General features: G+C 35.6%; 1 protein-coding gene across 2 annotated transcripts; it reads left to right on the top strand.

The window, feature by feature from the left end:
• Positions 1 to 2,941: 2,941 nt before the first annotated feature.
• Positions 2,942 to 8,195, top strand: adrb3b (adrenoceptor beta 3b). 2 transcript variants are annotated; one of them, XM_052117793.1, is made up of 4 exons: positions 2,942 to 3,095; positions 4,696 to 4,761; positions 4,849 to 6,137; positions 7,278 to 8,195. In XM_052117793.1, the coding sequence occupies exon 3, from the start codon at positions 4,885 to 4,887 to the stop codon at positions 6,133 to 6,135; it is 1,251 nt and encodes a 416-aa protein (XP_051973753.1). In that variant the 5' UTR covers positions 2,942 to 3,095; positions 4,696 to 4,761; positions 4,849 to 4,884; the 3' UTR covers positions 6,136 to 6,137; positions 7,278 to 8,195. The 2 variants fall into 2 exon arrangements, with proteins under 2 accessions (XP_051973753.1, XP_051973752.1); XM_052117792.1 differs by lacking the exon at positions 4,696 to 4,761 and having other exon boundaries at positions 4,762 to 6,137.
• The last annotated feature ends 8,814 nt before the right edge of the window (positions 8,196 to 17,009 follow it).

Genomic DNA, 17,009 nt, shown 5'->3' with positions numbered 1-17,009 from the left:
AGGGCTTTTATTGTTGCTTGATAAAGGTCATGCAATAGAAGGCAATCCACCAACAAAATTGATAGGGAGCAAGTCTTTAAATGATGGTAAAGTGGGGTTGAAAAAATCTCAACTTTGTGGTATTACATGAACGGCTAATTAGCAATAATTCTGAGTATGTTCTAAGTTGTTTGCTGCCAACAGAGTCTTCATTTGTATTCTGCCTGAGTGGCATACAGCATTCTGAGAATGTTGGAACGAATGTTACACACCAACTACGACAGTAAATGCTCTGTGTCCCTGACTATCCTCACTACAGTCTGTTTTTATGTCAGATTTAATAGCTTAGTTTTGCCTTAAAGGGATAGTGCCTTAAATGGATATATTTTCCCATAACCTGGTCCTATTAAAGAGTCTGTCTATACAGATTGGGCTGGTTACATATGCACACAGTCTCTAAGCTCCATGCCACACCCAAACTTCACTGTTGAGATGTAACAGTTGTACTAAACATTATGAAAAATTGTGAAATAGCACACACACAAATATATACAGTATATATATATCAAGGGTGCAGCAGTCATTTTAAAGGGGGGCACAGCTGTCAGTAGGTGGCTCGCACAAACCCCAACACATACAGTGCAGTATTCATATATTACACTAATGTATAAGCATGATATAATATTATATTAACATGTATTATTTACTTTTAATAGTTGTAGTATTTTAAGTATAGCAAACTTTTGCAAAATTATCTGCAAAAAGAAAGGGCATCTTATGGAGCACTTGACACATGACAATAAAAGACTGAGCACAAGCTGGTCCTGAATAAATTATTTACTCAATTACAATAATGACAATTGTGCATGTGTACAATATAATCTTTTACTCTGTATGTATCCAAGTGGCTCAAGTGTTTTGGTTACGTTCAACAACATTTGTTCAGATAAATTTAATGATTCAGTGACATAATGATTAATTTCTGGTGATGCCAGAAGGTGGTTTCAAATGAGTGTCTTGTGTGAAATTAGTTAATCATTGAATCAACGATCAACGATAAAATGTGTATGTTTACTGACCTACAAAGAGACTTTAGTGGAGGTTTTATGCATTATAAGAACAAAGCAAATCTATAATTCCCTATAGTTTGTGAGCTGCTGAGCATGACTTTTATCAAAAGACAACAATAATAATCTTATAATAATTATAAGGAGTTTGAATTATGTCTGTACGTTTTCATTTAAGCGTGTCTATGTATGTATTCACTTCAGTAAAATGCCTGTGTTCTAAGAACACAGCAGATCTGTCTTTTTTCATACAGTTTGTCGACTGCACACCAACATGGAGGTAAAAAACAGGAGCTGATGTTAAAAATAGCTTTACATATTTAACACAGATCTAGTAATCTGCTTGAATTGGCAAAAACAACCGATCAAACTAATATCTCACAAACATAATGTAAAAAGCATACTTAAGAAATAAACTCCACTTACAATGTGTGCTTAAAAGAAGGATTGTCATTTGGTTTTTTCCGCAGTGCATTTCACCTAATGCTGCCAATCAAGACTCTCGTTTGTATGTTCCTCATCTATAGATTATTCATTTAGATCAACATCAATGCAGATAAAAAACAAGGATAAATTAGACTGTTAAACAACTTTGTAGAAATGAACAGTTTAGCTTGTAAAGGTGCGGGGGACAAAAATCAACTTTTTAAAGAGTCCGGGGGACTGCTACGCCCTTGGTATATATGCTGTATATAAACTCAGCAAAAAAAGAAATGTCCCTTTTCAGGACACTGTATTTTAAAGATAATTTTGTAAAAATCCAAATAACTTCTTTATTGTAAAGGGTTTAAACAATGTTTTCCATGCTTGTTCAATTAACCACAAAAAATGAATGAACATGCACCTGTGGAACGGTTGTTAAGACACTAAGAGCTTACATACGATGTCACAGTTCTAAAAACTTAGGACACTAAAGAGACCTTTCTACTGACTCTGAAAAACACCAAAAGAAAATGCCTATGGTCCCTGCTCATCTGCGTGAACATGCCTTAGGCATGCTGCATGGAGGCATGAGGACTGCAGATGTGGCGAGGGCAATAAATTGCAATGTCCGTTCTGTGAGACGCCTAAGACAGCTCTAAAGGGAGACAGTAAGGGCAGCTGATCGTCCTCACAGTGGCAGACCACGTGTAACAACACCTGAATTATCACTCTTTGATAATTCACACATTGCGTTCGTCGCTTACGGGAGCGAGCTATGATTTGCTGATGTGATGATATCGGGCTTTTGTTGGCGATCTCCTCAAAAATGTCAGCGACTGAAAATCGGGCCACAAATCGCATAGTGTAAACTCGGCATTAGTTGTTGAATAATTTTATGTTCATATATTTACACATGTTAAATTTGCTGAAAATAAAGTTGTCAAACTTTCAAGCAGTTGAAATTGAGAACGTTTCTTTTTTTTCTTTTTATGAGTTTATATATATATATTTTTAGCTGTTTCCACCGCCTTGCATTCCCGGATGTCATCCTTGAATTTTTCAACCCGTATCCAACAACCTAAATATTGAGACCTGAATTTCACGACCTGATTTTTTTATGTGAAATCACACAAAATATTTACAAATATAAAAAATGAACAGCCAAATTTTTCAATAACATCAAATTACACCCAGTCATTTTTCAAGATCATGAATTCGGAGGCTTTTTTAAATTCAAGTTTTGGTGATATAAAAATGATGCCATACAATAGTGCAAAACACTTACGTAAGTTCATTTTATGTTTTTGAAAAGGGCTGTTCTGATTCACCATGTAGTTACAGAGGTTTTTAAAATAAAGACAAGAAGTTCCGCCAGTTCATTGAAACCACATAAGCTGACATGGGTAGAAAAAAGTTGCTCGCCGCAGACCACATTTTGTCCTGCATCCTTTTGAACACTCTGTTCACAAAGATATTTACAAGCGTGGGAAGGTGCAAAGAATTGTTGCACAGATGGGTCAAAAGCATTTGTGTATGGCACAGGAAGATAACGAACATCTTATCACAACAATAACGAGCATATATTATTCTGGATGATTTGGGATATAAGAGGAAGTAACTTTCTGGGTAAGTTTGCCTAAACTGCTTTATTGCATTATAAAGCCATGAATGACAAATTTTATGAGAAAGCAGCAGTAGCATTGTTTTTGTGAAGTTATATTGCTTATGACTTATTAAGACTTATGACATTGAAACAACCCTGATAGAATATGCACAGTAGGGCTCACAAAATAACAGTAACGATAATGAAAATAGCTACAAATATCAGGAGTAAAAATCATTTGTGACAATATTGATTACCACAAGTATAATTTTGACTCATCCCTCCTTTCTTAAAAAAAGAAGAAGCTAAAATCTAGGTCACCGTGAGGCACTAACACTGGAAGTTAATGGGCACATTTGTTGGAGGGTTTAAAGGCAGAAATGTAAAGCGTATCATTATATTAAAGCCCTTACATTAAATCTTCTGTTAAAAGCTGTTTAAAAGTTTTTAAAATCTTATTATTTACAGTCATTTTAGGGGTTTAGGGTTTGTTGACATTACATCATCATAACAAGGAAGTTGTGAAATCGGATAGTACTATAATTTTACACAGAAAAGTTTAGGAAGTGATTTTATCACACTAAAATCATGTTAACATGAATATTGTTTATGTCTTATGGCAATCATTTTGAAATAGTGAGTATTTTAATGTTAATGGTTTGGCCCCATTCACTTTCATTGTTAGTAGATTTGCAAGTCAAATATTTTTTGGTGGTAATCAATATTATTCCACAAATGCTGTCGATTGAGATTATTTGTATTGAACCCAGAATATTCCTTTAAGTATGCCTTTACTAAATTAGGATCAAGGGTGATCAAAGTGCAGCGCTACGAGCAACAACAATGCGCAACATCTTATCCAATTTTTGTGAGATCGCTAATTCTAAGCAAAATTTCCGTGCCAGTGCAAAGCGCAACTGGGCGTGGGTGGGAGTGTTTGCACTACTGTTGGTGTAGGCATGCAATCTATGGGTGTAATGTATGTAAATGAAGTGGCACAAAGTGCCACTGCTATTTTCCTAAGGCCAGATTCAGTTCCTGCATTTGCAGTTTGGAGATTTCACCAGCAGATGGTAATAACGTTAATGTCCAAATTCTGAAAGCACAGAAAATCAAATAATGTTCTTGATAATCGCTGTTGAAGCCGCTAGTTGAATAAAAAAATATGAGATTTTCTAGCGGCCATGGTTTATTTTTTCAATTATTATTATAATTTTTATTGTTATGTTTAAGTCACTGCAAAAGGTGCCGGTGGTTGAAGGAGATAGTAAAAATGTTTTGGATTTGGTATGATTTTTTTTACCACTTTGTTATTTTGATTATATTTTCACAAGCCATTAGATCGAAACGTTTCTAAGATCACTCAAGTTATTTCAGTCAAGTGTGTACAAATTTTGCCTGGTAGTGTAAGTCTTTATTGAATATCAACAAGCTTGTTCTCCTACCCAACAAATGCTCCTCCTACGGCATGAAGACAATTAAAGTCCTGCCCAGCTAGTAGACTTACCGTCCTACAGACCTGCAGTATGCAAGTTTTTATGTAGTGATAACTCATATTTGTAAAGCCTATGTCAACTTAACATTGGAAATGATTGAGTCACAAATACCTCCTTATTGTTGAAGGTGGAAATCATCCATGTTCGACCTTTGTTCTTTGATGTGAAATCAACTGAGAATTCTCTTTTACAGGTACTATAACTTCAATTAAGACATTTATCCAGTATGCAAAGGACATTCTGAATTCATCCCTGGACATTCTGATTTCTCCATTTGCAGCTTAAGTTGGACCAAGCCAGGATCAATCTACTGAGGATGTACACCAACAGCACCAGCCTGATGTCCAATGCAAAGCCACTGCTCGTTCTTTCTCTTGCACTGGTTATCTTCTTCACGGTAATGGGAAACCTGCTGGTCATCGTGGCTATTGCTCGCACTCCTCAGCTCCACACCACCACCAATGTCTTTATCACCTCTCTGGCATGTGCAGATCTCATCATGGGCTGTGTGGTCCAGCCCTTGGGCATCAGCATGGTGGTGACCGGAAAATGGCTACTGAGTAAGACTCTTTGTGATCTGTGGACATCCGTAGATGTGCTCTGCGTCACAGCCAGCATCGAGACACTGTGCGCCATTGCCGTTGAACGTTACATTGCAGTGACGAGGCCCCTGAAGCACCAGATTCTCCTGGGCAAGCGTAGAGCCAGATATATTGTAATCACGGTGTGGATGGTGTCGTCCCTGGTTTCCTTTGTGCCAATCATGAATCATCATTCTCGCGAAACTGAAGATGTTGATGCAAAAGCATGTTACTCTGACCAAAATTGCTGCGATTTCATTACCAGTAAGACCTACGCCATCTTCTCCTCTGTGGTGTCCTTCTACATCCCATTATTAATCATGGTCTTTGTGTATGGGAAGGTATTTGCCATTGCGACCAGACAGCTGAGACTCATCGATAGAGAAAAAATTCGTTTTCTGAGTAAAAGTGAACAAGTCTCTGAAACACAACATACAATTGGTCAGTCTTGTGAAAGTCCACTTCCAGAGGCTGACAAGGTTCAGAGTTACAGCCGTAGATCATCAAAGCATGTTCTCAAGGAACACAAGGCACTCAAGACGCTGGGAATTATTATGGGTCTCTTTATTCTTTGTTGGTTACCTTTTTTCATCTTCAATATCATTAAGGTCTTCAAGCGTGAGGTTCCCCCACAGTACGTGTTCCTTCTGTTAAATTGGCTTGGCTATGCTAATTCAGGCCTGAACCCAGTTATCTACTGCCACAGTCCAGAGTATCGTACTGCCTTCCAGAATCTTCTAGGCTTGAAAAAACTCAAACGACTGAATCGCAGTGCCTTACACAAACACCTACAGACGATTGCCATGTGCATCCAAAGCAACGGTTCTGTAAGAATGGATTGCTCAGGTCATGAAGACCCAACAATGGTGCAAACTTCAAACATGAGTTCAAACAAATGTACAGTTTTCCAAGAGAAAGAATATTTAGAATCTCAGCCTCACAATAGCTCAACTGTGACACAGATCAGTGTTGCCGAGACGGTTTAAAGGTAAGAGCAAAAACTAAATTGTCCATTTTGGTCTTGAAAGCCTGTATTATTAGCAAGGAAAGCATTATATTACAAATGCTCATACTAAAGACCAATGTATACTTCGGTTTCTGAGTGCTGGTACGTAAAAAACAAAGTACACAAAAAAGCAAAGTATACTGTACTGGCTTTAGGGTTAGGGATTACAACAAACCCTTAACCATACATATTAAAGATTTGTGCTACAGACATGAGTAATATCTCAAATCATATGGTTTGTTGACAAAATGTTAGCTATTACATTTGATTAGACTTACGATTTTTGACTTTCATGATTTTTCTATAAAATCCATAAACTTGCATTGAAGGAGGGACCCAAGGCAAGAATATTATAGATCCTTGGCATGTGCTCTTTTGACTTTGCCATCTAGCTACCACCCAGAACGTCCTAGCAATCGTTTTATTGAAAACAATGAAGTTTTTATCTGAGAATGCCATATAAGAGAGATTCTCACGCGTACCAATTCCATATGGGTGGTAAATGTGGTCTGTTTTCTCGTTTCACATTTTAACACTCTGAAGCATTCATTTCCTCTTGAATCAATGGCATGCACACAATTAAACAAAAGTAGCAAATGTTATGAAGTAAGAAGAAAAGTTGAGAAAACAAAACGGTGGAAACTCCTCCACAATATGCTTGCCTTGTCAAGCACCACTAATAACCATTAAAATAAATGTAAATGGGATGAAAAATATAACATGAGCAGAACAAGACAGACAGAGCAGAATCTTTTGACATACAGATTTTGATTGGCCTGGGTCAGAATTATGGTTCAATTTGTTGATGCTTTAATCAATAACATGCCTCTTATGCCAGAGGGGATTAGACATCTTTCTAATGTGCGTGCATCAAGTAATGATGCTGACTGCAGAGAGTATTTTGAGACACTGCAGATATAAACACATCTGAGAAAAGTTACCTCGTAAATCTCTAAATTCTGAAGATTGTGCTTTGGTAAAAAAAGAAAAAGAAAAAAAAAAAAGATTTGTGTGTAAACAACACACTATAGTACAAAGACATGTACAAGGGTATACATAATCACTGTGTGTTCTTTCCCAGTTCAAATGTCTAATGAGAGTATAATTGTGTTCCACCCACAGGGTCAGTGATGACAGGAAACGGCATCTGTGGTTTTCAAAGGGACTTAACTGTACCCTAGCATTAATGCCTATCAAAGGAGTCAAGTGGACCCTGACTTCATTACATTCAGAACGTGTGTAAAATCTTTAAAGTACGCAGCAGAATAGAAAACTGATATAAAGAACAAAGAGAGACAGTAAAGATTGTTACATAGGAACTGTGCCTTCTCAACTTCAAACCAAATGACAAGGACATTTTTTTTTTTTTAAATGAGTCATATAATGAGGAAGAACTCATGGAGTTATGTCAAAAGAACCAAAAGCAGCGGCCTCTACAATTAAAGGGGCCATGACATGACTTTTTTATTATTTTTATGTTCTTTGAGGTTCACTTATAACATCAGTAAAGTTTTTGCACAAAAAACAGTCATATATTTTTAAAACATGATCATTTTCCAGCCTCATTCTGACACTCTGTCAGAAACGCTTGGTGCTGCTTCTCCTAAGAAAAGACAATAAACTTTATGATTGACTCTCTGCTCTTGACTGACCTGCTCTCTCTTTGCCATATACTGCTCACCACTACTGAGCAATTTTGAGCAAAATGAGGTTGCTTTATTACTACAAGTGACCCTGGACTATAAAGCATGCCACATTTTTAAGGACTAAACTGGTGATCTCTGTTTGCCCTGGAGGTAAGGACGAAGTTCTCAAAGTTCATGCCTATAGACTGAACATGTGATACGCATGCACAAGACGTCATCGTTTTCACAAATTTCACAAAAAAGTTTGCGTTTTCAGGCCCCAAAATCTGTTGTCGTGTAAACTAACAGCCAAAATGCTTATAAAATGTCAGTTTTTAGTTGAAAACGTCATGTAAATGGCCCCTTACTCATTTCTGTGGAGTGATAAAATTATTAAACAAATTTCATGAGAAATAAGGGCTCGTGGGTTTACTCAAAGAGCATTAATATAACGTGTGAAAGTGAAGAATTTAGGACAGAAGTATTTTACTGTTCAAAATATACTGTTATATAATATAATATAACATAATAAAAAAATATTTTAAAAAAAACCAATATAAATATATGAGTTCCAAAAACAACAATGTAAATGTAAAATTGACCAAAACTAAAGTTGACCAAAAATAGGGACACATTTTAAGTATTTAAGCATTATTTTCATTCTTTTTATTTTAAAGCTTTAAAAGGAAATCCTATATCCCTATTTTATAATTTGATTTACATATTTAAAGTTAAATATGTAAAACTCACTTTCTAAGGTGTTTGAAGCACACATGCACCTTAAGAAATATGACAATTTATATGACAATTAATCGTGAAAGCCCTAAAAATGACAATTAATCATCATAATCACAATTATGTGTTTGACAATGAATCATCAGCCAGATTTAATAATCGTGACAGACATATTGTAGTCACAGAATCAATATCTCAGTACGAGGACTTAATTACGTTAATTCGAACATGACGTGAATGCACCATTCTAATGAAATGTGGGACAAGCATACACTGTTCTGGCTGTGTGTAGCACCTGCCACTCTGCAAATACAAATAACCATCTTCTATCATTTATGCAAAGTACATTTTTGAACACTGAAATTTATTTTTGAGTGTAAGTCAAAACATTTGCCAAATTCGCAATATCTATCAAAATATTGTGATATATGTGTATTTTTTGTCCATATTGCACAGCCCAAAATCTAATGCATTTGCAAAGATGTTGCAAAGACACTGTTGAATGGTTAACTTTTAAAAAATATATTGGACCAAACAGTGAATCATCAGTTCAGGAGTAAGCACTCTCATTTCACTTGCAAAGAGATTGTTTACATTAGAGTCTTAAAGGCAGAGTAGCATAAAATTATTTATTCTGCCGCTCAGATGAAGGGTGGGAAATGGTCATAAAATCCCTACTAACATCATAAGTGGACCTTGGGGGGAAAATAATTTAACCTTGTCTTGATACAATTCCAAATGCTATGCAGAGTTTTAATCTGCACATTCTGGAGTGGATCAGCTTGGAGTGGAATGTACGAAACAGACATTTTACTGGCAGTCTTGTACCGCTTTGCTTAAATTTCAACACTTAAACAACAAGCAAAGAGAGCACAATGTTACTTCTTTTGCATTGTAAACATGCAAATAAGGTCAAACAAGTCAAAGAAATCATGTCTGAGTGTTTGGGTTGGGATATTGGTGTTTGGATTTAAATTTCATGCATTGGACTATCTCTAGTGTTACAAATTTCTATTGATCTTTCCATCACAGCACTATGATCTGGCTTTACCTCTCTTTTATGATCTTGACTGTTATGAGTAAAAGTTTGACAGAAAACTGATGTAAAAAACACTGAATAAATGAATGCATGTACTGCACAAAATATTGCACTTTGAGCACTTTGTCAAATTGCAGGGCTATGTGGAGAAATGGATTCGAGGATGGATTTGAGGGAGTAAACAAACACAAAACAGTGTTAAACTGTGTAGACCGTATCTTCACATTCATTCAGTTAATGCAACTTTTTATCAGGTCAAATGAGCCTGTTTAATTGGTCTTCTCTCAATGCAAGTTTCATTGTCATGTACACATAGAGACAACCACACGGTAACATTCTATAATACTATTCAAATGATGACAGAATTGCAATTAACTGCAATCTCACAAAAGGTCAGAACTGCATCAGAATGCTGGCCTTTTAAAAGGGGTTTTTTGCCTCATGTATACTTCAGTCTGAAATGTGCATATTAAGGATAGTTCTGTTCATTTCTAAATGAGATCCAAAAATCTGACAATTTGGAAGCTTGATTTCAATACTGTCAATCATAATGAAAATGTAGTTTAAATGAAGAAATATTGTGTGTGTGTGTGTGTGTGTGTTCATGTGTTCATCTCTAGCTTTCACAGGAAGTTCACACAGAGGGGCCTAATATCCTAATACTATTTATTCATCTATCTGATGAAGAAGAACATGATGTGACATGTTTAATATTCTAAATAGCATACTAAAAAAGTGGTCAGTGTATATTGCACACTATGCAATATGCTGGAATACTCATACATAATATGAATAACATTTTACAATAAGATTCCATTCATAAACATTAGATAACGCATTAGGTATCAATGAATAATACATTTGTACAGCATTTAGTAATCTTTGTTAATGTTAGTTAACTCAAATACAATTTTTCATTGTTAGTTCATAGTGCATTAACTAATGTGAACATATGCAACTTTTTATTTTAAAAATGTATTACTATATGTTGAAATAGCTAAGATTAATAAATGCTGTAAAAGTAGCCCATAGTTTGTGTTCATACTTTGTAATATACATAACATATAACAAATAATAAAACAATACATATAGGCTATACCAAAAAATTGCAATATTACAAGTACAAGGGATGACATGAAGCAGAGAGAAGAGGAAAAAAATGGAAAGCCTAACCCATTATAGTTCCACTATTCATAATGGAATCATATTCCTGTGTGTTATCAAGAATTGCAAGAGTGGGGGAAAAATGTCAAGTATAAATAGTCTTAACGTTTGAATTAATTTGTGTCATGCCCAGGCGTAATGTTTATATCCCTAAAATCTCAGATGTATTGGATTATATATGCACTTAAATAAGAAAGGCAAAGATATACTATTAGCATTAATCATGAGCAAGCATATGCGACACCTCAAACTTCATAAGAGAGTCTCAGACATTACTGCAATTTAAATAGGCCAAGAGTTGAATCACAAGAAAATACAAACAGCATAATAGATAACACCAGATTTCGAACCCTGCTAGACCCGAATATGATATTATAAGCTTGGACCAGCACCTAAAATAGCACCCAAAAAAATTAGTGAGGTCTGAAAATTTCAGTGAACACACTTATGCTAACCTTATTATCAGTGTTAAAGGAATAACTGTTTTTGGATATAAATAACTAGGAATAAACGATGCTACTAAATTAACAAAAAAAATTTGAAATGGGACAATAGCTCAGCTTTCAAAATAATGACGTTTTTAAAGTAAGATGATATGGGGGTCGCGTGGCACCATGCGAGGTTCGGGCGTGTGAGCGGCAAGCTCTGCGCACTTTGCAACTTCTTGTGTCATAAACTGGTGCGATTCTATACACCCTGTTCCATAACTGTTCTTTGAAGAAAATATGTCAAAGAATTCAAAATCCTCAGGCTCTGGGAGAAATTAAAAGACACTTAAGTGCTCAAGCTGAAGCCCCTGAGCAGCAGGCCTCGGACCAGGAACTGAATATGGCCAGTGAGGTGAAAGAGATTCAATGTCAACTGTCGAATTTGCCAGTAATGCTAACAAAGGTCGGTGCTGACTTGGAGGATCTTGCTGTAATACGTCGATCGATCACTGCCATGGAGACGAAATTCACTGAGTTGGTTACAAGAGTGGGGAATGTTGAGAAACGGATCGATTATCTGGAGTCATTGGAGAGGGAATTAGCTACTAATCCACTAGCGATCAAGCAATGTGGAATTTCTGGATGGGCTCTTTCCGAGTCTGCTCGATATAACAGGCCATAAGCTGGAAATCAAGCGAGCTCACAGGGTTCCGGCTCAGCAATCTGAGGGAGACTGGCCCCGATCAATTCTGGGCAAATTTCTGAGATCATCCGATAAAGAGCTTGTGTTACGCGAGGAGTAAAGGAAGGCTTTCATGGAAGAACCACAACATTTTCTTGTTCCCAGACTTTGCGAATTCAACAAGAGAGAAACGTGATTGGTTGAAGGAATGCAAGAAACTCTTACATCAATGGAAGGTCCTTTTGCAGGCCTTTTGTTCCCGGCTAAATTGATAATAGATGCTAAGGTTGGCCGCAAAGTATTTACTTGTCCCCAACAAGCATTGTCCTTTATAAAGTCAATGGAATGAGTAAGACTTTGTGTGGTGCTTGCGTTGCAGCCAAGTGGGACTCATTCACTGAACATTCACTTGACCGCTGTATGTGTACATTTTTATTTTTTCTGTTTGTTTGGTACTGGGGAAGTTTTTGACACAATCAATTTTTTTCTAATATGTAAAAATGCAAATGTTAATTTGAGTAGATTTTCTCTCTCCAAATGGAATGTGAATGGTTGGGGCACCCCATAAAAAGAAGCAAGGTTATAATATAGTGTTCCTTAAAGAAACACACCTTTCAAAAATCAGATGCCTCGTATTTAATCCTACACCTAATGTCCCAAATTGAAGGCTAAGTGCCCTGCTTTGAAGCAAAAAAAGGGTCTGAGAGTGAGACTCTTGAAGAGGACTCACATCCTTAATTGAAGCACCCAAAATGCTCAAGTGTCCCGTATTGCGTGAAACTTTCAACCTTATCGCGTTGTGGTGGCTTGCAGCCGATGTGTCTAACCGCACTTTGGAGCATCTCTTTGGGTGAGTAAAGCCAATGTCTGTACTATTTTAAAATATGTTTTCACTGCTTTGTCTACCCTATAACATACTTGACATAATGTACAGGGTAGACCCCCCAACACCCCTGCTAAACAACTCTTGGGCAACTAATCAAATCCAGGGCCAATTTCTCTTCCCAGTCCGCCCCTGAAGATCTTCTCATCGCAACACCTGAAGAAACAACACATCATGCACAAAAAAAAACAAGATTAATTACTTTCACACTGCCTATCAAACATATTGACATATTCAACATACTGACCTACACATAACATATTAGCTACAAAAGCTACACGTATGTATTTTCTCAGGCAATTATAGAGTCAAAATAGACGCACAATTTATCTAATTTCAGAAATACATCCAAATGATATTTGTCATATCATACTATTCATGTGTTGTACTTGCTATAGTTTATTTCATTGTTGTTTATTGTTGTATAGCAGTCAATTGTACATTAAGTCAATCACTGAAACAACAGTGCCACCATGAGGAAGAACTAGCATGTATATATGTATGTGTACACGAATATGGTGATACAGTAATTCACATTTGTTGCATAGAAAATCAATATGACATAACAGTCATTTGTATAATAGTACTCATTTGTCTTGTAATAAACAAATAAATAGATATCCTGTGATAGTAAACTTATATAGATATGAAATAATCATAAAAATATATATTTTTTTAAATCCGACACTATTATATACCTAGGGTCTATAATCACCCCATACACTTCGGGACTTTATAAAAGTTATAAAAAAAATAAAAAATAGTTTTGGCAATTTCGGCTTTTGTGTGTGTGTGTGTGTGTGTGTGTGTGTGAGACACTATTTATAAGAGAAATATTGAGGAATACTTAAGAAGTGTGGGTACAAATAAAAAATGGATGAGGTATAGGGGATTAGACTGATGTCCCGGGTCACTAAAGACCCCAGGTATGCGTTTAAAGGTATTGCTGATATTTGAGACCACATCCTGGTCCTATAATGATAGCAGATCATAGGTTGCAGTGTGATTATCTATTACTCAGGCAGGGACAGTTCTCTAGTCTTCAATATCATTCCCTCAAGCGCTAGCTTGTGATTTAATGAAAGGGCCAACAGTTCAAGATCATTCTATCAATATTTAACCCTCCAACTCCAACTTTAATAATCACTAACCTTAAGACATCAGATCTAGTGAATGAAAACCGATATAATACAAATCTGTTTTGTATGTGAGAGACAGAGCAAGAGAGAGACCGAGAGCATTTAAGTTTAAAAATGACATTCTCAACCAATTTTACTTCTGTTGTATGACATATCTCAGAGTGAAACAGGACATTAAATATATATATGTATATATATACATATATATATATATATATATATATATATATATATATATATATATATATATATGTGGAAAGTGGTCTCCATAACAGGCATTTTCTCAGGCAAAGCAATATATTACATTTTGTTAAATTTTGATTACCAGTACAAACATTGTTTTCTTTGGAATATCATGCATGCCAAAGAATCGTTCACACTAAGATGAGTATTAAGAAAGTAAATAAGGTCAATTTTGATTTCAAATTGAAATGAATCAACCATGAATCACATGATGCAGAAGTCTGAATGCCCCCCATTTACGTCTTCTGTCACTGTTCTGAACACATTAGTGGCTGAAACACAAATAACCATGAGTCACAACTTCACATTGACTGATTTTTAGAACAGTTTGCCTTTCAAAAGCCCTTGCATTGGATGGAACACTGGAAAAAACAAAGCATCATTCTTCAATCAGGAGATTTTAGCATGTCAAAGTGAACTACTGGTCAAAATGTATTTTCAACAAAATAGTGTCTGAAAATGTGCATGAATGCATGTACGCTCATTCACATTCACTCCATGCTCTAATGCTCATTACTGACTGGATGTAAAAATGTAGTCTTGCAGATCTTAACAAATACAAGGCTTTTCAGTGTGATGAATATCACCCACGCTGACTTTCCCAATGGAAAGATTCACATTGGAAGAAGAGAAAGGAAAATCAGCCCTGAAGCTTCTCCAGAGACAACAGCTCTGCAGAGGATAGCCAAACACTGTAGAAAATCAACTTAAACTGAATGTGTACTGTTGTTATTTCCTTGCGTGCTGAGCGCATGACATACATGCTTAATAAAAGACATGTGGCATTTAGACAGCAGACAATAAGTACATTAATTTCATTTTACGCTTATACAAGAATGTGATAATTTGCCATAGTAACATTCAAAAAGGCGGTTTAATGGATATCATTAAAAGGATTTCAGTTATCTAGGGGGATCTTTTATATGCATTTTGATAAGAAGCATCCAGGACAGACAGACAGACAGACAGACAGACAGACAGACAGACAGACAGAGAGAGAGAGAGAGAGAGAGAGAGAGAGAGATAGATAGATAGATAGATAGATAGATAGATAGATAACATATACACTCAAAAAGATGTGGATAACTGGAAGCTATGGTCACAAAAGAGCAAAATTGATGTGTGTTTGTAATGAGGGGAGATGAAAGTGCATTTTCACAGAGATGCAATTTCTAACAAGAGAACTGACAAATAAGCCCCGGTTTGACGTATTCAAAATGATCCATCGCCCTTCAACATCTCCCAAGGAATAATCTGCCAGAAAATAAAGAATAATACACATTGTTCCATTTCAAACAGGTATGGCAAGTGCTATTACCAACCACAAAATGCATATCTGCTGCTGCCAGGCAAACAGCTGTAGGACAGCTGGACTGTAATTGGCTTGAGCAAATAGAAGCCACTGGAACAAGATCAAATAAATCTCAATTAAAGGCCAAAGTCACATTTATTCAATTACAATGATAAATGTCAATTGATTTATACTGCAAAATATTTCATTTAAATGGCAGAAATAATGGCAAGTTATCTGCCCCCCCAGGTCCAATGATGTATTTCTTGACAATCTTTTTCACAAAGTGTCTGTATATAATTAGATCTATCTATCTATCTATCTATCTATCTATCTATCTATCTATCTATCTATCTATCTATCTATCTATCTATCTATCTATCTATCTATCTATATATCTATCTATCTATCTGTCTGTCTGTCTGTCTATCTATCTATCTGTCTGTCTATCTATCTCTCTGTCTATCTATCTATCTATCTGTCTATCTATCTATATATCTAATCTGTCTGTCTGTCTGTCTGTCTGTAAATAGAATAAAAGGACAAATAGAAACTGCTTATGCAAATACAAGCACTATTTAACAAGTCCAAGGTCCACATATACAGTAGCATTGGGTTTAGATTGCATTACTATTATATATATATATATATATATATATATATATATATATATATATATATATATATATATATATATATATATATATATATATATATATATCTCGTCAACATTGTAGTCAATTAATTTTAATCCACCCAAAACAGAGACACCTTCCTGTCTGCCTTCTTCGTGGGAACAGGTTGTAAAGCTGTAGTAAAGTATTGTGTTAAAAAATAAATGCAAATCATATTCATTTTGGGAACATTCTGTAGGATGCTTATAAATTAAGGGGACATAGACAAAACCTAACACAATCAAAAAGTGAGAGAGCTCGGTAGTGCTAAACATATTACAGTAATTGCATTCAAATGATGCATATGGGAAATGCTACAGATTAATATGTGCATATATTCTGTATTTTTAAAAAAACAACTATGAGATGTGAATAGGAGATATTTTAATAGTCCATTTTGCACCCAAGTTCCAGAGATACTTTTCTCTAATAATGGAATAATTAAATAATGCATAGCCTAATGTAAATTGGAGACTGTGCCTCTATAGTCAATTGAATGGATGCAGTAAATGATGTGCAATTAATTTAAGACATGCTTGCAAAATTACACGCTCTTCCTTTGTGTTATTCTGTTAATGTGCAGACCAATTTTAGATTTTTCAGTTTGCACTAATGGCACTAGCTGGTGATGCCATGTCTCATATTATGTTTTCCACTTAAGGCATGCATTCTTATGAAATGCCCATCGGCAAAAATGCTAAACATTTCTCATACTGTCAGGTCTTTTTCTGTGCGTATCTCTTTCAAGTGCTTTGTTTATGGTTTAATAACGTCAATCTCAGCATGCAGCATTGGGTCATTTAAGGCAGAAAAAAACAATTAGTTATAGAAAATTATAATTTCTTGTTGCTTTGTTGTGATTGTTTTCTGTTCAGTTCAACACACGAAACAAATTTGTTGATCATTGTCTTACTGCTAAGGGCTCCAAATGACAAGTCAGGTTGTACAAGA

This window comes from Xyrauchen texanus, chromosome 44, assembly GCF_025860055.1.
Source record: "Xyrauchen texanus isolate HMW12.3.18 chromosome 44, RBS_HiC_50CHRs, whole genome shotgun sequence".
Taxonomy (NCBI): Eukaryota; Metazoa; Chordata; class Actinopteri; order Cypriniformes; family Catostomidae; genus Xyrauchen; species Xyrauchen texanus.
This window is presented reverse-complemented; position numbering and strand designations above follow the sequence as displayed.